The sequence below is a fragment of the Littorina saxatilis genome, linkage group LG17, assembly GCF_037325665.1.
Source record: "Littorina saxatilis isolate snail1 linkage group LG17, US_GU_Lsax_2.0, whole genome shotgun sequence".
NCBI classification, from domain to species: Eukaryota; Metazoa; Mollusca; class Gastropoda; order Littorinimorpha; family Littorinidae; genus Littorina; species Littorina saxatilis.
Genome location: NC_090261.1, coordinates 67,564,227 through 67,585,887, shown reverse-complemented (window position 1 = coordinate 67,585,887; position 21,661 = coordinate 67,564,227). Strand labels below are relative to the sequence as shown.

At 40.2% G+C, this 21,661-nt stretch overlaps 1 protein-coding gene across 1 annotated transcript in view; it reads left to right on the top strand.

The window, feature by feature from the left end:
• The window catches only part of LOC138952290 (general transcription and DNA repair factor IIH helicase subunit XPD-like), a 60,423-nt gene that overhangs the window by 8,282 nt on the left and 30,480 nt on the right, over positions 1–21,661 (top strand). The window contains exons 9-19 of the mRNA XM_070323923.1: positions 609–732; positions 2,346–2,442; positions 3,364–3,473; positions 4,622–4,645; positions 5,106–5,274; positions 7,511–7,629; positions 9,274–9,413; positions 10,138–10,239; positions 11,966–12,029; positions 13,169–13,260; positions 14,486–14,515. Of these exons, the coding sequence (XP_070180024.1) occupies positions 609–732; positions 2,346–2,442; positions 3,364–3,473; positions 4,622–4,645; positions 5,106–5,274; positions 7,511–7,629; positions 9,274–9,413; positions 10,138–10,239; positions 11,966–12,029; positions 13,169–13,260; positions 14,486–14,515 (1,071 nt within the window). The remainder of the gene's footprint in view (positions 1–608; positions 733–2,345; positions 2,443–3,363; positions 3,474–4,621; positions 4,646–5,105; positions 5,275–7,510; positions 7,630–9,273; positions 9,414–10,137; positions 10,240–11,965; positions 12,030–13,168; positions 13,261–14,485; positions 14,516–21,661) is intronic.

The window sequence follows — 21,661 nt, the reverse complement described above, 5'->3', positions numbered from 1 at the left end:
TCTGATAAGGTCTTAAAAAGGTGGTAAATTTACAGGTTTTGTGAACCAAAACTCTGATAAGGTCTTAAAAAGGTGGTAAATTTACAGGTTTTGTGAACCAAAACTCTGATAAGGTCTTAAAAAGGTGGTAAATTTACATGTTTTGTGAACCAAAACTCTGATAAGGTCTTAAAATGGGGTAGTCATACAATGGGGGGGGTGGGGGGGGGGGTGTCTTTAAAGATGGGTTCCACTGTGCCTTATCTTAACTACATTTCCACCCTGCTTTCCAGCTATCTGTATCAGTGTATTAATTAGCCTTTTTCTTCATCTCGATTTTATTTATTTATTTTGTGTGTGCTTCTGCACTGGTCATTGGGATGACTTAATCTATCACTTCTAGAGGATTTTGATTCATCACTGCAGGTTTTTCTCTCTTGGCTTTCCATGAGTTTTCCACTCAAGATCATAGCATTGAACTGTTTAGACATGACGACAATTTGTTGTTTAGTTACCTATACTTCAATGACAACTTAAGACTTGCTGTTAGCCTATTGGGCTTTTTGTTTCTGCTTAGCTTAGCTTGTCTTACAGTGATGTTTTTACTGTGAATTGTTTTGCTGTTTCAGCTACAAAGTGCACACGCCATAGTGTACAGCTACTACTACCTGTTGGACCCCAAGGTGGCCGAGCAGGTGTCCAAGGACCTGTCCAAGAAAGCCGTCGTGGTCTTCGATGAGGCTCACAACATTGGTGAGCAGATTCTTCTTCTTCTTCAGCGTCTGACGGTTGTGCCGCTCTTAGCCTGTGAGGCAATAAGGAGGCGAAATGGCAGTATGAATGAAGTTTCTTCAGGAGAAGAGAAAAAGAAATACTGTACGGTGGAACCCCACTTTTACGACCTCCAAAAATCTAAGAAAATGAGGTCTTATAAAGGAGGGAGTCTTAAATTGGGGGTAAGTTTACACAGGTTATGAATAGGAAATAAAACAAACTGTGGTCTTATAAAGGAGGGAGTCTTAAATTGGGGGTAAGTTTACACAGGTTATGAATAGGAAATAAAACAAACTGTGGTCTTATAAAGGAGGGAGTCTTAAATTGGGGGTAAGTTTACACAGGTTATGAATAGGAAATAAAACAAACTGTGGTCTTAAAAAGGAGGGAGTCTTAAATTGGGGGTAAGTTTACACAGGTTATGAATAGGAAATAAAACAAACTGTGGTCTTATAAAGGAGGGAGTCTTAAATTGGGGGTAAGTTTACACAGGTTATGAATAGGAAATAAAACAAACTGTGGTCTTAAAAAGGAGGGAGTCTTAAATTGGGGGTAAGTTTACACAGGTTATGAATAGGAAATAAAAAAAACTGTGGTCTTATAAAGGAGGGAGTCTTAAATTGGGGGTAAGTTTACACAGGTTATGAATAGGAAATAAAACAAACTGTGGTCTTATAAAGGAGGGAGTCTTAAATTGGGGGTAAGTTTACACAGGTTATGAATAGGAAATAAAACAAACTGTGGTCTTAAAAAGGAGGGAGTCTTAAATTGGGGGTAAGTTTACACAGGTTATGAATAGGAAATAAAAAAAACTGTGGTCTTATAAAGGAGGGAGTCTTAAATTGGGGGTAAGTTTACACAGGTTATGAATAGGAAATAAAACAAACTGTGGTCTTATAAAGGAGGGAGTCTTAAATTGGGGGTAAGTTTACACAGGTTATGAATAGGAAATAAAACAAACTGTGGTCTTATAAAGGAGGGAGTCTTAAATTGGGGGTAAGTTTACACAGGTTATGAATAGGAAATAAAACAAACTGTGGTCTTATAAAGGAGGGAGTCTTAAATTGGGGGTAAGTTTACACAGGTTATGAATAGGAAATAAAACAAACTGTGGTCTTAAAAAGGAGGGAGTCTTAAATTGGGGGATCTTAAAATGGGGTTTCAACTGTATTACAGGATCTTTTCTGCGCACACTGGGAGATTGAAAAATCTCCACCCTTAACCCACCAGGCCTGCCGGGATTTGAACACTCAACCTTGCGCATGGGAGGCCGACGTCTTGTCCACTAGGCCATTACGACTGTCCCCATGTCTTATTCACTCTGCACTTCAGCGGAGTTGTTGTAATGCTATAAACCCAGTAAATAAATAGATACTGCAAACATAATATGATCGGTTTAAATGGTTCTTCTTCTTCTTCTTCTTGTCGATCACTCAGATGGAAACGCCTGTTCTCCGCGCAAATGTTGCCGTGCGCTGTAGGTCGTCCAGACTGCCATAGAGCTTCCCTTGCACCGTGGTCGCCTCCGCCAAATGGTTCTAATTGTGTGTGCTTTCTATGTGTGAGTTTAATTCAATGATTTTCTTTTTCAGACAATGTGTGCATTGAGTCTATGAGTGTGAAACTCACCAGGAAAACCATTGACAGATGCTCACAAAACATTGACGATCTGACCAGCAAAGTCAAAAGGTACGAGATGCTACAACACCTTGATTTTCATGTTCCACTTGTATGACATGATTTCTTTTTTAAAAGCCTTGTCTGTGTTAGTTTTGTAGTGTTATGTGCTAAACGAAAACAACTTCCTGACAGCGTGAGTCTGTTTGTGCATGTGTTCACACCTGATCATTGTTTGCTCCTTTATTTAAGGACTAGATGAATACCCGCTTCGCCGGGTACGGCTTCGCCGGGAAGAAGTCGAGCCGAATACCCGGCCGGGTGTACGCCGGCTTTGCCGGCTTACTGCACGAAGGAAGGGAGATAAACGCGCAAAACACTGGAGAAGAGTAATACCCGGCTTTGCCGGGACAGTGACCTTCTAAAAATAATATAACGGGAATATGGATTGAGCGTTGTCGACAGTGACCTTCTAAAAATAGAAACGGGAATATGGATTGACGCCACACGAAGGAAGGGAGATAAACGCTGAAAACACTGGAGAAGATAAGGAAGAGTTACTGGGAATGGATCCAGAGAAAAACCAAAATCGGTTCAGCGCTGCGCGCTGAGAGCACGTGTTGAAATATCTCATCGACCAGGTTGTGTCCGGGGTGTACCTGAATATGGCCACCAAATTTGAAAGAGATCCATCGAGAACTTTGGCCGTGCATCGCGGACACACACACACACACACACACACACACACACACACACACACACACACACACACACACACACACACACACACACACACACACAGACACAGACACAGACACAAGTCGTATATATAGATAGATACATAAATGCACCTGACATTTTACACAGATATTTATGGTAATTGTTCACCTCGACCTCTGGCGCGGTCTCGGAGGAACACTGACTGTCTCGATCTGTGTAAAATGTCATGTTTTGGTCAAAAATACAAATAACATATTTAATATTTTTTGACAGAATGAAAAATGTGGACGAGGAGAGAATCCAGAAGGAGTACGAGAGGATGGTGCAGGGACTCAAGGACGCTCAGGTTGCCAGGGAAACGGATGTTGTCTTGGCAAACCCAGGTATGGCTCATCATTTGCTTGAAGCTTTGCCTTCCTGTGCAAGAGACTGTGGGTTGTGGGTTTGTTGCTGTCCTCTTTTTTAAAAAGTATTTTAAGGAGATACGATAACGCTACATGCACAGCCTGGTGGTGAACTTACGAATATTTTTCCACTACTGATATGACGAAATGACAGAGACAAACATTTTTCTCCAAATACTTTGTCATTTCCTCAGGAGACTTGCATAAGAAGTGGCAGAATTTTTGTGTGACGCCATTATTTGCATCAATGACGTCTTCTCGAACTTGGCTTTGCTTTTGACGTAGATGGGAGGGTCAAGAAGAGACATCTTGGTTTGTTCATTCCATGTCCTATCTAATTAATTGTGTGGGGAACGTGACATAGTTGTTTATACCCAGACGCAGCTGTGTATGCTTTTTGGCTCACGTAAGTGTAGCCTATGCGATCGTAACTTTGTCTGTCTGTGCGTGCATGCGTATGTGCGTATGTGCGTGCGTGCGTGCGTGTGGATGTCTGTGGTAGAAACTAACATTTGAAGACGTCACATTACATTGACGTCACATTATGACGTAAGAGGGTTAGACGTCACGCGAAGGCAGTACTGAAAGTCTCGGTCATTATTATTTTGAGCGGGCCGAGACTAGTTGGCAGTCGTGTCCCAGTAAGTAGGCTACATGCAGACAGACAGATCTAGTGTCTCGCTTTCTTGCACAGTTTCACCTATGCTCTTTCTGTGTGTGTGTGTGTGTGTGTGTGTGTGTGTGTGTGTGTGTGTGTGTATGTGTGTATGTGTGACGGAGTGATTGAGTTTGTGTTACTGTTTGTCGATTTCTTACGTGAGCCTTGAAGGCTTCGCCTCTTGTCTTCTTCACTTGTTTGGTTACAGGTTCTGTCAAAGCTTGAGATTGTCTGGGCTGTATGACTGTTGTTCTGTTTAAAAAGTTGCACTGAGAGACCGATATTATTAAGCACTGGGCATATGAATGTGGAGTAAATTGACTTGCAAACTTGTATTATTACTGAATATGTGGCATTTTTCATTTGTTTCAAACTAAAAGCAGCGTTAAAAACAAGAGTATTGACTAAACGATTTTGAAGGTATGACTAGTTGGGATTGAACTGAAATGTGTCTTTTGTATCTTTTCAGTGCTGCCAGATGAAATTTTACAAGGTAATACTGTTTGATACGCTATTGTTTTCTGTGTGTGTGTGTGTGTGTGTGCGCGCGCGTGCGTGCATGCATGTGTGTGAATGAGTATTATGTGAGAATATATTATAGAAGAGGATTTGATGCTTGGTTGTAAAACTATGACAAATATGTCAGTACAAAGAAAAGCCAAGGAAGAAAGCTCCACAGTTTTATTCTGAATCAGATATGTGTGTGTGTGTGGGGGGGGGGGGGGTGGCATTGTGGGAGAAGTTGGGCACAATACATTGCATTCGACGTGTTTATTTCTTGTGTGTGGTTTTTGTGTTTTATTTCACCCAGTGTGTTGTTGCTTATCTTACATCATTTTCTGAGTCTGTAGTGCCTTGATCTTTTCAATTCAATTCAATACAATACAACTTTATCATCTGAATATAAGACAAAGAAAAAATGTCCTTTTCATTTATTTGCTTTTGTTTTGCAGAGGCCGTTCCAGGCAACATCCGCAACGCTGACCACTTCCTGAGCTTCATGAAACGCTTCGTGGAGTACCTCAAGACCAGGCTGCGCATTCAGCATGTCGTGTCCGAGACTCCGCCCTCTTTCCTCCGTGACTGCTCTCAGAAAGTCTGCATCGAGCGAAAACCTCTCAGGTGGGTGATCTGCAGCTTGGAGGATTAGTGTGTACATGTACTGCATGTCGTTTCTGAGACTTCGCCCTCTTTTCTGCGTGACTGCTCTCAGAAAGTCTGCACTGAGTGAAAAGCTCTCAGGAGGGTGATCTGCAGCTTGGAGGATTAGTGTGTACATGTACTGCATGTCGTTTCTGAGACTTCGCCCTCTTTTCTGCGTGACTGCTCTCAGAAAGTCTGCACTGAGTGAAAAGCTCTCAGGAGGGTGATCTGCAGCTTGGAGGATTAGTGTGTACGTGTACTGCATGTCGTTTCTGAGACTTCGCCCTCTTTTCTGCGTGACTGCTCTCAGAAAGTCTGCATCGAGCGAAAACCTCTCAGGTAGGTGATCTGTAGCTTGGAGGATTAGTGTGTACATGTACTGCATGTCGTTTTTGAGACTTCGCCCTCTTTTCTGCGTGACTGCTCTCAGAAAGTCTAGACTGAGCGAAAACCTCTCAGGAGGGTGATCTGTAGTTTGAGTGATTAGGGGGTATTTTGTGACGAGTTAGTTACATTTAGTCAAGTTTTGACTCAATGTTTTAACATTGAGGGGGAATCGAGACGAGGGTCATGGTGTGTGTGCGTGTGTGTGTGTGTGTGTGTGTGTGTGTGTGTGTGTGTGTGTGTGTGTGTGTGTGTGTGTGTGTGTGTGTGTGTGTGTGTGTGTAGAGCGATTCAGACTAAACTACTGGACCGATCTTTATGAAATTTGACATGAGAGTTCCTGGGAATGATATCCCCGGCCGTTTTTTTAAATTTTTTTGATAAATACCTTTGATGACGTCATATCCGGCTTTTTGTAAAAGTTGAGGCGGCACTGTCACACTCTCATTTTTCAATCGAATTGATTGAAATTTTGGCAAAGCAATCTTCGACAAAGGCCGAACTTTGGTATTGCATTTCAGCTTGGTGGCTTAAAAAATAATTAATGAATTTGGTCATTAAAAATCGGAAACTTGTCATTAAAATTAATTTTTTATTAAACGATCCAAAAACAATTTCATCTTATTCTTTGTCATTTTTTTATTCCAAAAGCATAAACATATGTTATATTTGGATTACAAAAAAGCTCTGAAAATTAAAAATATGAAAATTATGATTAAAATTAATTTTCCAAAATCGATTTAAAATTTCATCTTATTCCTTATCGGTCCCTGATTCAAAAAACATATAGATAAGATATGTTTGGATTAAAAACAAACTCAGTACGCCAAAAAGAATAGAGATACAGAAAAGCGTGTTATCCTGCTCAGCGCGACCATTACCGCACAATTCTGGCTTGTCGATTTCACTGCCTTTGCCACGAGCGGTGGACTGACGAAACTACGAGTATGCGGTCTTGGTGAAAAAAGGCAGTGCGTTCCGTTTCATTCTGTGAGTTCGACAGCTTGACTAAATGTTGTTATTTCGCCTTACGCGACTTGTTTTTAATGTGTGTTTGTTAACCCTTAGGCTGGTTGTCACGACATATGTCGTGCTACTTTACGTATACTGTCACCTGGTTGTCACGACATATGTCGCGCTACTGGCTCAGTCTGTTTGGTCGGTTCCGATTACCTCCCATGGATGCGAAAACCTATATGACCGATTTTCTTTATTTTTGTTTCTGTTAATTCACCAGTGGCTATGTAACATGTGTTACAGACACCAGTGTGAGGGTTAATTCATCAGTGGCTATGTAACATGTGTTACAGACACCAATGTAAGGGTTAATTCACCAGTGGCTATGTAACATGTTACAGACACCAGTGTAAGGGGTAATTCACCAGTGGCTATGTAACATGTGTTACAGACACCAGTGTAAGGGGTAATTCACCAGTGGCTATGTAACATGTGTTACAGACACCAGTGTAAGGGGCAATTCACCAGTGGCTATGTAACATGTGTTACAGACACCAGTGTAAGGGGTAATTCACCAGTGGCTATGTAACATGTGTTACAGACACCAGTGTAAGGGTTAATTCACCAGTGGCTATGTAACATGTGTTACAGACACCAGTGTAAGGAGTGAAAGCAAGAGGATGTGATAAAGCTACCTGTTGGTACAAGAATGCTACACAATTTTCTTTGGCATTTATGGTGTCTGTCTTAGTGCTTCCACTTTTTTTTTAGATTCTTTGTTAGAAGGTTTTTTTCTTCTCAGTTCTTACCCCCCCCAAAAATATGATTTTTATTTCCCCAAAAAATGTCATGACAAAATAGTTTGTTTGTGCAGATTCTGTGCAGAGAGGCTTCACTCGCTGATGCGTACACTGGAGTTGACAGATCTGAAGGACTACTCGGCTCTGTCGGTGGTGGCAAACTTTGCCACTCTTGTCAGCACCTACACGAAAGGTAAGCAGCTCACAATAACACATACAGTGGAACCCCCTTGTTAGACCTTGCTTTTTCACATTTTTGTGTTCATAACCTCTGTAAATTGACCTACATTTTAAGACACTCCATTTTAAGATCAGATTTCTCAGATTTTTTTTAAAGTCTTAAAATGGGTGTTTACCAGAAAAGGTCTCAATAAAAGGGTTCCACTGCAACCAATCTTTTTTTTTTACTTGAGCAGCAAAACCACAACCTTAATTAGCTGTTAACAGTTTTCATTTGGGACCCATGAAGTAATGAACATCAAATATCTGTCTTTATTGTGTTACAGTGGACCCCCCGCCCCCTTTTTAAGACCCCCCAATATAAGACTTCCTCCCTTTGAAGACCATATGTTTTACATTTGTGTTGTTAACCCCTGTAAATGTACCTCTATTTTAAGACTCCCCAATATAAGACTTCCTCCCTTTGAAGACCATAATTCGTCAGTGGCCTTCGAAGACCTTGTATCTTCAAAATCATAGTTCTGAGATAATGAGTGTTTTAAAATTCAAATTCCTCTTCACCAGATCAAAACGTGTAGATACGAGGTTTTCACTTTTTTGTTTTGAACTTTTTTGTTTTGAATTTAAGGAACAATTACGAGGATTTTCAACAGACTCGCAGCGATTCAAACAGACAATACGAGGTTTTCCCGCTAATGTCGCTAATGTCTCAACACTCAACGGCAATACGAGGTTTTTAAAATCAGGGGAAAAAGACCTTTGCAAAATAGATAGAGTTACAAGCTTTTCACAGATGATAGGATAAAAATCAAGGGACGGAACCATGCAAAAATCCGAAAATCAGGAAAATGTAAGTTACGAGGTCTTCGAAGGCCACTGACGATGTTTTACATGTGTGTTGTTAACCCCTGTAAATGTACCTCTATTTTAAGACTCCCTCCTTCTTAAGACCTGATTATCTCAGATTTTGTTTAGGTCTCAGAAGGGTGGTTCCACTGTTGAATGTGTGATATTTGGCAGGGTGTATGCTGATCATGGAGCCACTGTTGAATGTGTGATATTTGGCAGGGTGTATGCTGATCATGGAGCCACTGTTGAATGTGTGATATTTGGCAGGGTGTATGCTGATCATGGAGCCACTGTTGAATGTGTGATATTTGGCAGGGTGTATGCTGATCATGGAGCCACTGTTGAATGTGTGATATTTGGCAGGGTGTATGCTGATCATGGAGCCACTGTTGAATGTGTGATATTTGGCAGGGTGTATGCTGATCATGGAGCCACTGTTGAATGTGTGATATTTGGCAGGGTGTATGCTGATCATGGAGCCACTGTTGAATGTGTGATATTTGGCAGGGTGTATGCTGATCATGGAGCCACTGTTGAATGTGTGATATTTGGCAGGGTGTATGTTGATCATGGAGCCACTGTTGAATGTGTGATATTTGGCAGGGTGTATGCTGATCATGGAGCCACTGTTGAATGTGTGATATTTGGCAGGGTGTATGTTGATCATGGAGCCACTGTTGAATGTGTGATATTTGGCAGGGTGTATGCTGATCATGGAGCCATTTGGGACAATAAAGTCATGAAAATAAAAAGGAAAAAAAGCTGTCTTTATTGTGTTAGTTTGTTTGAACATTTTGATCATTGGCAGGGTTCATGCTGATCATGGAACCGTTTGACGACCGCACGCCGACCATCTCCAACCCGGTGCTGCACCTCAGCTGTCTCGATGCCTCCATCGCGGTCAAACCCATCTTCAGCAGATTCCAGACGCTGGTCGTCACTTCAGGGGTGAGATGAAAGGGCGTAGCAAATCTGGGCATGGATGCTTGAAGGAGTTGTGTATTTATGAATGAGAAGATTAACCATGAGCTGAAAGCATGTTATTTGGTCATGTAAGTACTTCACAAACAGCACAAAATTAGTTTGTTTTTTTTTCAATCTGAAAATTTGGACCCGAAGAACAGGGGCTTCGTCAGATTTTATCTGTCCTGCTTATCTGTCCTGTTTATCTGTCCTGTTTATCTGTCCTGTTTATCCGTCCTGTTTATTCGTCCTGTTTATCCATCCTGCTTATCTGTCCTGTTTATCTGTCCTGTTTATCTGTCCTGTTTATCCGTCCTGTTTATCCGTCCTGTTTATCCGTCCTGTTTATTCGTCCTGCTTATCTGTCCTGTTTATCCGTCCTGTTTATCTGTCCTGTTTATCTGTCCTGTTTATCCGTCCTGTTTATCCGTCCTGTTTATCCGTCCTGTTTATCTGTCCTGTTTATCTCCTCCTCCTTCCTCCCTCCCTCAGAGTTCTTTTCTTCCTCAATATCTTTATTTGTAATCTTTTTTTTGAAGAGCACACAAACTGTCACTTTTATCTAATGTGTAGTGTAGATAATCTGGTTATATGGCACAGTCTAATGAAAAACTGACTTACAAAGCCATGTATTACAGTAACAGAATCATATGCCTGAAATATTGTGACATCTACATCAATTGGTTTGGTTACTTTTCTGTGTGTGCAGACTTTGTCTCCTTTGGAGATGTATCCAAAGATCCTGGACTTTCACCCGGTCACCATGGCAACCTTCACCATGACACTGGCCAGGCCCTGCATCTGTCCCATGGTAGGAACTGTACTCATCTTGACAATACAATACAATACAATATAATACAATGCAATACGATACAATATAACACACTGGCCAGGCCCTGCATCTGTCCAATGGTAGGAACTGTACTCATCTTGACAATACAATACAATATAATACAATATAATACAATGCAATACGATACAATATAACACACTGGCCAGGCCCTGCATCTGTCCCATGGTAGGAACTGTACTCATCTTGACAATACAATACAATACAATACAATACAATACAATACAATATAATACAATACGATACAATGTAACACACTGGCCAGGCCCTGCATCTGTCCCATGGTAGGAACTGTACTCATCTTGACAATACAATACATAGAGAATACTACATGGCTTGCTGTGTCGTACCAGATTTACACCATTTGTTTTTTTAAATATTGAACTGCGAGCGAAAGCGAGCTGTTCACTATTTGAAAAAGCAACGAGTGTAAATCTGGTACGACACAGCAAGCCATGTAGTATTCTGTTCATCCTACATACTGTACTTACGTGTATTTTACTGAAAATGTCCTGCAGTCGAGGCAGCTAACTTGAAGACGCTTGTTTTGGAACCTCGATATCTTCTAAAGCCTCGTGCAATCTATTACGACAAAGCAAAGAAACGTCACACTGAAAGTTTGGCGTGACGTGTTAGTTCTCAAAATTCATCGAGGGTAATTAGCGAGCGCAATTTTTTTGGTCTATAATGACGTTTGTCTCGATGACTTTGGCATCATGAGCAGTGGAAAAACAGGTCCCTGCCAGACTTGCTTGACATGACCTCATTTACATGATACACACACATGTGATTTGAACGATAATTATCTCACGGGTGTCTCTCTCACGTATGTAGAATAAAATACAATACAATACAATACAAGGCAATACGATACAAGGCAATACGATACAATACAATACAATACAATACAATGGCAAGGCCCTGCATATGTCCCATGATGGGAGCTTAAAGGCTGCCATATTCGTAGCGTTCATTAATTAATTCATATTGTTTACATGTGCCAATAATGTTATAAAACTGTACCTAAGGGGATATAATAACGATTGGCTGTAGCTTTCGAACACAGAAAAAATTATTTCAGTATTGCAAAGTGGTGTTGATAGTGTCGAATGTAAACAGAACAGTCTCAAACGCCATCTTTGGTTCACGAAACGTCACGAAGTGATGTCAACGGTCTAAAAATAGCCCAAGTCCTGGAGAACTGTTGCTAAACAATGCAATAAAGAATTAATTATTTCTCGTAATTGGTAAGGACTTCAAACCTAAAACTTTTCAGGAAGCTTAATTTATACATCCCCGCAATGATGGGAAAAGCCCTGGAAGTAATTTAACTAATTAAATAGGACTATGTCAGCCTTTAACTAATCTTGACAATACAATACAATACACTGCAAGGCCCTGCATCTGTCCCAGGGTAGGAACTCAACTGATCTTGATGGTTTTCTCTTCAATCTTTGGAGGGCAAAGGCTTTAATGCCAATGGTGATCATGATGACAATGATATGAATGAAACATTTTCTTTTTCTGTTTTCTAAATAACTGCTGGAACAGTGCCATTGACAAAATATATACTGTTTGTATAAAGCAATAATGGCATGATTGTTTGTACAAAAAATTTTTTTTAAATGTAAATGTACAGTAGTGATGCTTACAATCAAAATGCATGGTGAAATGTTTGTATGTTCAGGTTGTTAGTAAGGGCAATGACCAAGTGGCCATGACATCCAAGTTTGAGACCCGTGAAGATATAGGTGAGTTGTTGGCAACATTGTTTATCGTTGTGTTGCATGTGTGCATGCACAAACAATGATCTTCTTCTTCTGCGTTCGTGGGCTGAAACTCCCATGTGCCCTCGTGTTTTTAGCACCAGTGGGTTTTTACGTGTATGACCGTTTTTACCCCGTCATTTAGGCAGCCATATGCCGCTTTCAGGGGAAAACAATGATCTGAGAAACAAAGGGAAGTAAGGGGTCTACTTGCATACAATATAGAGGATGGAAGTGACTTGCATACAATATAGAGGATGGAAGTGACTTGCATACAATATAGAGGATGGAAGTGACTTGCATACAATATAGAGGATGGAAGTGACTTGCATACAATATAGAGGATGGAAGTGGCTTGCATACAATATCAAGGATGGAAGTGATTTGCATACAATATAGAGGATGGAAGTGACTTTCATACAATATAGAGGATGGAAGTGACTTTCATACAATATAGAGGATGGAAGTGACTTTCATACAATATAGAGGATGGAAGTGACTTGCATACAATATAGAGGATGGAAGTGACATGTTCATTTCAATGCTGGTTATTCTCTCAGGCGCCAGGAGACTGGTTCCGTATAACTCTCACTTACTCTATTGCACATGTCGTGTGCGTGGAGAGAGCTTACTTCCCTTTGTTTCTCAGATCCTAAAATAGCGCTCTGCCTCATTGGTTAAGATTTGCACAAGCAATTGTTACAAAATCCAAACAAACCCAAAAGACAGACTGCAAATAAAGCTTAAGCCAACAACAACAAAAAATAGTCTGTTTACGGTAACATACAAGTTATTTTGCCAAAAAACAGACTTATTTTTTTAATTTTTTTTTTATTTTTTATTTTTTCTCCCAAAAGCCAAAAAAAAAGTCTAGGGTTGCGCAAAAAAATAGGTTCGGTCGGGATCCCGTAAACAAACTTTTTTTTGGGGGGGGCCTTAAGTTTTGAAATATGTAATGGATCAAAAATAAAAATACATTGTACCATCAATGTAAAAGTAAAGACATGCCTAACATTTCAAGCACAGTTACATTTTTCTTTTAGTGTTTTTTGCACTTATTTTCTTCAGTTTTATAAGTGTTAGTTTTTCAAATCCAACCTACAACCGCTATCCTTTTTTTCCAGCTGTGATTCGTAACTATGGCAACCTGCTGGTAGAGATGTCAGCCATTGTTCCAGATGGGATCGTCTGCTTCTTCACCAGTTACATTTACATGGTACGTTGTTTGTTCAAATGATATGTTGCACTATTAATTTTGTCTGTCAGCATTTATACTGTGTTTTCCTTTATAATAGACAATTTTCAGAAATAACTGCGTCGATTAGAGTGAGAGAGAAAAAGGACAAATGTAGTCAGCCTTTTATTGCACCTCCCCTGTTCATTTTCAACTTTCGACACTAAGAGACTTAAAAATAAAAAAGCAAGCATGGTAGATTCACGTATGCAGCTTGTACTGTGAAGATACAGTGGAACCCCCTGCATTAATGATTGATTAAGACCTTTTTTTACATTTAGTCAAGTTTTGACTAAATGTTTTAACGTAGGGGGGGAATCGAGACGAGGGTGTGGTGTATGTGTGTGCATGTGTGTGTGTGTGTAGAGCATTTCAGACTAAACTACTGGACCGATCTTTATTAAATTTGACATGAGAGTTCCTGGGAATGATATCCCCGGACGTTTTTTTCTTTTTTTCGATAAATGTCTTCGATGACGTCATATCCGGCTTTTTGTAAAAGTTGAGGCGGCACTGTCACACCCTCATTTTTCAATCAAATTGATTGAAATTTTGGCCAAGCAATCTTCGACGAACGTCCGACTTCGGTATTGCATTTCAGTTTGGTGGCTTAAAAATTAATCAATGACTTTGGTCATTAAAAATGTGAAAATTGTAAAAAAAAATATTTTTTTATAAAACGATCCAAATTTACGTTCATCTTATTCTTTATCATGTTCCGATTCCAAAAACATATAAATATGTTATATTTGGATTAAAAACAAGCTCTGAAAATAAAATAAAAAAAAATTATGATCAAAATTAAATTTCCGAAATCGTTTCAAAAACTATTTCATCTTATTCCTTGTCGGTTCCTGATTCCAAAAACATATAGATATGATATGATATGTTTCGATTAAAATCACGCTCAGAAAGTTAAAACGAAGAGAGGTACAGTAAAGCGTGCTATGAAGCACAGCGCAACCGCTGCCGCGCCAAACAGGCTCGTCACTTTCACTGCCTTTTGCACTAGCGGCGGACTACGTTCAGTTTCATTCTGTGAGTTCCACAGGTTGACTAAATGTAGTAATTTCGCCTTACGCGACTTGTTAGATTTTTTGTTCATAACCTGTTATTTTACCCCCATTTTAACTCTCTTTTTTTGGAGGTCTTAAAAGGGGGGTTCCAGTATACATATCTATTTCATTTTTCTTGTTTTGCTTTGCAGGAAATGGTGGTGGCAGCGTGGTATGAACAGGTATGTTATGTTAGAGCCAGCAAGTCTGAGAATCTTTGCTTCTTTATTTTTTTTCCTATTGTATATACTGGACCAGAAACAGCTATCTTCCTTTTATCCTTGCGTGGAAATGTGTGAAAGTGTTTACATCAAGATGTATGGATGTGCTGGTGTTTCTGTTAGTTTTTGTTTTCCTTTTGCACATTTTAAGCAGTTTTTGTCACTATTAAAGCAGTCACGGCTTTTCATTTGGACAAGTTGTTTTAACAAAAGAAGTAAAAGAAAATGTATCTCTCGACAAATAAAAGCAGAAGAGTCCCAGAGAGAAATGGTGGGAGTGTGTAGGTGCACGCGCACATGCATGCACATGTGTGTGTGTGAGGGGGAGAGAGTTCAAGTGATACGCACATTTCAATCAACATGTGTGTGTGTGAGGGGGAGAGAGTTCAAGTGATACGCACATTTCAATCAACATGTGTGTGTGTGAGGGAGAGAGAGTTCAAGTGATAAGCACATTTCAATCAACATGTGTGTGTGTGAGGGGGAGAGAGTTCAAGTGATACGCACATTTCAATCAACATGTGTGTGTGTGTGAGGGGGAGAGAGTTCAAGTGATAAGCACATTTCAATCAACATGTGTGTGTGTGAGGGGGAGAGAGTTCAAGTGATAAGCACATTTCAATCAACATGTGTGTGTGTGAGGGGGAGAGAGTTCAAGTGATAAGCACATTTCAATCAACATGTGTGTGTGAGGGGGAGAGAGTTCAAGTGATAAGCACATTTCAATCAACAAGCAAACTCAACACCATTAATTCATGTTTGCAAGTAATATTTTTGAGGTGAAAAATGATAATAATAAATGAAGTCATGTTCTATACCACTTGGTCTGCCACGATGAAATACGAATCAGATATCACAGAAAAATCACTTTGAGAGCCCAGTTACACGTGATCGATTTTATATCTTTGCGATAAAAATGCAAAAATAACCAGGGGCGTCAAAGTTTTGAGGAATGTGGATCTTCTCTAGTGCACCCATAAAGAAAACACACAATTATCACAAATTGTTCGCAAACGGTAAGAAAAACAAAGACCACAAGGGTACACCATCACATGATGTTGAGGTCATGAAATTATGTCACAAAATCATAAGACAACAGAAAATGTTGTATGAGTAAGGATCTCCTTTGCACAGTACACACTTTGCGTTTGATCATCTCCTAAAACAACTTAATGCATTGATCCCTTTCTTTGAGGACAAACAAACAAAACAAAATGAGCAGGAACAACAATGGAAGGCTTTCCAGTATTTGCCTTCTTGGATAACCACTGTATTTTTATCATTTGCACGGATGGACGGTCACACACTGTTAACGCCACTCAGCCAAAGGCCCGAGGTTTTGAATGGCACATTCCAACAAAGCTTTAACAAATTCCGTCATTGCTTCGCTACGTTGGGTTTACTTTATTTCCAAAAAATAGCGCTGCTTCAAAACTGCAATTGGGCAAGAAAGCTTTTGTTTCTCATTATTGCCATTTTCTGGTTTAGACCCCTTTCTGTGTTTCTTTCCCCCCTTCCTTTTTTCTCCCAGAAATCAGAGATCTGTGTGTCATGTGTTATGATGCAGCTTCCCCCCCCCCCCCCCCCCTCAATTATTTGTGATGACTTGGAGACAAAATATTTTCCAACATTTTCAACAAATGTTGATGAAGTTACACACATTTAAAATAAGTACATGTAAGTTACTAATCACAAGAATGCATAACTCAAGAAAAAGAACCGCAATTCAGTTTCAAAGAACTGCAAAATAATGTTTTCACATATTTTTTTTTCAGCAAGAGCCAGCTTGCAACAAATAAACGAAAAATATCTATTTTAAGTATCAAGGATCAAATCATCTGGACAATGAGGAATAAATAAGACCACTTTCCCAATTTTGGGTTTTGTAGAGAACAATGAACCATTGGACCTGGTATGTACATATCTCTTCTTTGGCTTTGCCAAATTTTGCTAAAAGTAATTACTGGTTGTAAAAAAAGGGAACACAAACCAAAAACATTATTCTGTTTAGAAGTCATAATTCCTGGCAAAAACTTGTGGATGATCAACGTCCTGTGAAAACTCCATTTCCTGAATAGCGAGAAAAATAAACAAAAACGCCTCCGAAAACAAAGACCTGAACTCTAAAGTGACAACACAGGAACAGTCAGAATAGCAGGTTTCTCATGGAACAATCGTATTCATTTGACTTGTGAACCACTTGTATTTTTTTCACAAGCAGGGAGTTTTTTATTTTTTTTTGCTTTGCTTTGTTGTTCTTTTTTTGTTTGTTCTTCTTCTCCTCTTTCTCTTGCTTGTCCCGACGCTTGTACCTTGTCCCGACGCTTGTACCTTGTCCCGACGCTTGTCCCTTGTCCCGACGCTTGTACCTTGTCCCAATATGCTCTCACGCCGCCCCGTCCCATCCCAGTACTCACTGCTCACAAGCAGGGAGTTTAGAAGAATAGTAAATGTTTATCAGAGACCAGAACAAGAAAAATTAAACGGAAAGGATTTGGCAACAGAAAGGTATGAATCTGTGACTCACAGATTGATTATTACGCTCTTTAATTCATTCAGCGTCTGTCTCATCTGCTATCTTTTTGAAAATGCTCAATATCTAACATTGTAAACACAGTACATGTTTAATCACAGAGTACGTGTAAAATCAGTGAAAAATTTGCTCTGTGCACATTGTTTCAAAAATAATCACCATAGGTAACGAGAAACACACACTTTATTGCAAAACTGCCTGGCCTTCTTTTTAAGGCAAAGAAAGATACCTGAAGTTGGTATCTCAACAGTCAAATATTCAAAACAAACGATGCAAGTAGATCACAAAAAGTCACTGGGATAAACTGTCACCAACTCATAGCAAAGCATTGACACAGAGATTTCAGAGATACAAAACAAAAATACAATACTTTATCATCTCAATATGAGTAATTAAATCCTTCCTCCACCCAAGATATATAAAATCACTTATGGTTTGTTGCCTGCCAAAACAATCGAAACCATATTTCTTCATTCGTGGCATAAGAGTTCTTATTCTAGTATTTACTCTACAATCCAAACACAGATACACTGCTAACGTTTCAAAATTCAGGATAAAAAAAAATATTAACAAGAAGAGCAAACGCTCGATCGAGTCACTTTCGCAGTTCTGAATATTATATGAGGCATCAGATGGACAGGAAGAAATTGCTATTCACAACACAATGAGTCACGTTCACATAAAATTTGAGCCCGGTCACTTTTATAGTTTCCGAGAAAAGCCCAACGTTAAGTTGTGTGTTGCCGAACAGAAAAGGCTAGTTATCTCCCTTGTTTTTCTGATAACGTTCGTAAAAGGCTACAGATGTAAATACTTTGATGTAAAGAATAATCCTACAAAGTTTCAATCACATCCGATGAACTTTGTCAAAGATATAAAATGTCTAATTTTTCCTTTGACGCTGACCTGTGACCTTGAAAAAGGTCAAAGGTCAACGAAACCATCGTTAAAGTGTAGAGGTCATTGGAGGTCACGACTAAACAAAATATGAGCCCGATCGCTTTGATAGTTTCCGAGAAAAGTTTGTCAAAGATATAAAATGTCTAATTTTTCCTTTGACGCTGACCTGTGACCTTGAAAAAGGTCAAAGGTCAACGAAACCATCGTTAAAGTGTAGAGGTCATTGGAGGTCACGACTAAACAAAATATGAGCCCGATCGCTTTGATAGTTTCCGAGAAAAGTCCAACGTTAAGGTGGTGTCTACGGACGGCCGGCCGGACGGCCGGCCGGCTGGACGGCCGGCCGGCCGGACAGACTAACACTGACCGATTACATAGAGTCACTTTTTCTCAAGTGACTCAAAAAATGGTAGGTAAATGGAACGTTTATTATTGACAAAGCAAAACCTTACATTTACGTAAATTGTTTTGTTTTGTCAATAATAAACGTTTCAATTGCCTACCATTCTTGTTTTTTTTATTCTAGTAGTCAACAAACTACACACTTTAGAAGAAACAGGAGACAGAAAAGAAGAGACACTTTCCTTATGAAATTTACCAAGATGAGAGCATAGAACATGGCTCGTGCTTCTCACAGTCAGTGTCATATATTTCTTTGTAAACGGAAGGAAGAGATTAAATCACACGAAACGCCGCTGCCATATTAAAATGTGTCTTGATATCAGGTACTTGAGGGAAATGAATTGTGGAAGTTGTCAAAAAGACATCAAAATATTAAAGGCATATGTACGCGCTCCCGTGTTTACAAAGTGTAGTTTGCCCATAATCGATGTCAAACGCACCATAAGACCATATAATGACGATATGTCACCATGCGCGGACCATAATACATGCATTACAGCTTGTTCTAGCCTCTGAAAAAGTGAGGATGTCAACAAAGCCGCGGTGTTAGCTCCCTTGCATCAACGTTACATGTGTTGCCAAATCTATAAATAGGACGATCCAGATCAAAATGAAAATTAACATATCTCAACATTGAAGGGGTCCTAGACCACAATATTTTGCAGGGAACTTAATTTAGCATGTCTCCAGCTGTTGGTAAAGCAATTAGCGTGTATAGTCATCGAGTACATATGCCTTTAAGAAGAAGGAAACGCAAAAAGGCAATACATGTAAACCAAAAAATCAAAATAGTTATAGTTCTGAAGTGATTGAACAAAATAAGTGTTTTGTGCAGAGCAGAATCATATATAAAAAAAACGCAGCTATCTCAGGTGTAGCAAAAAATGGACAGTTTGCAATTTACTACGGCATTAGTAAGAGTTTATATGTGTGGGATTCATCGTCTAGATTAATTCTGATCACTGTCGATTTAGACTAACTGTCAATCACTTTCATTAACACTTTCTACCCCACCTATGTTGACCGCGACCAGCTCTGCTGCAGCAGGTCACTCAGAATAGTAGTAACCGTGTAGAAACTGTGTTTCAACATGCTGGAAAGCAGACGTTAGATCGACGTTACAGGAAGCGACTGAAGTGACTGTGTGTACGGATATATCCGTACCAGGTCAGATAGAGCCATATGAGTGGGTACGGATATATCCGTACCTGGGAGACAATGAGTTAACTCATGGGGCAGGATAGACTTGCAAAGTACTGGGCAATAATATTTCATTGAACAAGTACTGACTTTCTCACCTCCAATAACAAAGAAACATATGATAGAAGAACAGATTGAATATAACACAACAAAATCAAAAGTCACACAAAATCATCTGCACCTATTATACGGGAGTTTTACAATTAAGGGGTCAAATCATTTCAACAAAGTTAAATTAATTTTTAAATACAATAGCACAAATTAAACAAAGCATGCAAGGGATAAAATCAGTATTAATTGCTGTACAAAATGAAGGGCTTGCCTCAATATACAATTAGAGAAGACAAGATACAACAGAAAGACAATTTATAAGAAAATGACCATTCAAAAGCTCTTCCAAACCAGGGAAGCTTAATCAGTTAATGACTGATAAGAATGACAATTCATATCTCAACAGTCTGTGTAATCATTGTGGTTACCAATATTGTTTTCAACAGTAGGCTGGGGAGGTGCATGTTTTGTCTCAAAAGTATTTTGGGAAAAAATGCATTCTTTATCAAATCTCTCTCTATATTTATATATCATTTTCTCCTACAATCGAGAGTATGTTGAGCATTGAAAGACTTCTGTAATGAGATAGCTGAAAGGAAGGAGTGAAGGAAAGAGAAAAGGGTAGGGTCAGGAAAGGATTAGACTTGAATGCCTATTGCTGATCATAAATAAAATGTTGAGAGAAAGAATGTGAAAAAAAGGTCTGATTTCACTTTGAAAAAACTTCAACATACAATGTATTAGCAATTCTGGCCGAATCAGATTCATTTGCAACAATGTTGCACACATGTCAACTTAAGAATTGCATTGCTATTCCAGGTTTGTAACCTTGTATTTCATTTCGGTAACATAAATTGATTGGATCACATTAAAAGTCCTTAACAATAACATTGCACTTGAAATTGGATAGAGAAAAACCAGAGAAATACAGCAGATCATGCAGCAAGAAACCACCAACAAGTTCTGGCCTGTACACATTTTAGCTCGGGCTTTTCCACAATAATCTGAATGGAGTCTCACTGCATGATCTACCGCATTTCAACCTGTATAGCATGTCCTAATGTTGTGCGAAGTCTTCCAGGGGTTAGCATCAAACAGAGGTGGCGCTCTCCGGCGTCCCAGGCATCTTAGGTTCAACCTTAGGTTCAAAACGCTTGTGGATAATCTGCGAGAGTTCTTTGATGATGAAGGAGTTGCCTCCCTCGTGGACGTTGGCGCCCTCTGTCTTGGACAGCTGGTCGTAGATCTGCATCAGCTTTTCCTCCATGGCTCGCTTCTGCACCTTGGGCCGCGTGTTGTTGGAGCGATTGCGCTTGTTGGCGAACCACGACTTGACCTGCATGGTGCTGATCCTCCCTTCATTCGCCATCTTCTCTTTTTCGTCTTTAGAGGGGTAGGGGTTCTCTTTGTGCTCCTGGTACCAGTCCAGCATGATGCCCACCGCTCTTTGGCTCAGCGGCTCGTTGTGGCGGTTTTTCTTGTCATCCGCGCTGCTGCCGCTGCCGGTACTGCATGGCGTTTTGGGGGTGGTCGGCTTTTTCTTTGCGTCAGGGTTGGGGGTCCGTTTGCGATACTGTCTCTTAGGGGTGGGTCCGGTCTGGGTTTGAAGCTGGCGTTGTAGTGATGACGTGACCTGGTCGGACTGGACCTGCGAGGGCAGAGAACTCCGCCCACTTCCCCTCGGCCGTCCCCCTCGTCCACGTTTCTTGACAGGGGTGGGCGGGTGGGGGTAGGGTTGGGGGTGGTTGGGGTAGGTCATTGTCTGGTGGGGGTAGGGTTGATGGTAAGGCTCCGGGTGGACATACTTGATGGAAGCGTCCTGGTCGTTGCCGAGGAGGCTTGGGTGCAGCTGCATCAAGTCGTTGAAGGGATAGTAGATGATGTCGTTGCTGTTGTTGGTGGAGGTGGTGGTGGGGACACCACCGGTGGCTGTCTGGTGCAGAGTCTGGTAGTGCGAGTCGTGGTGAGTGTAGGGGTAGCCGCCTGCAGCACCGTACCCGCCACAGTGCAGCGCACCAGGG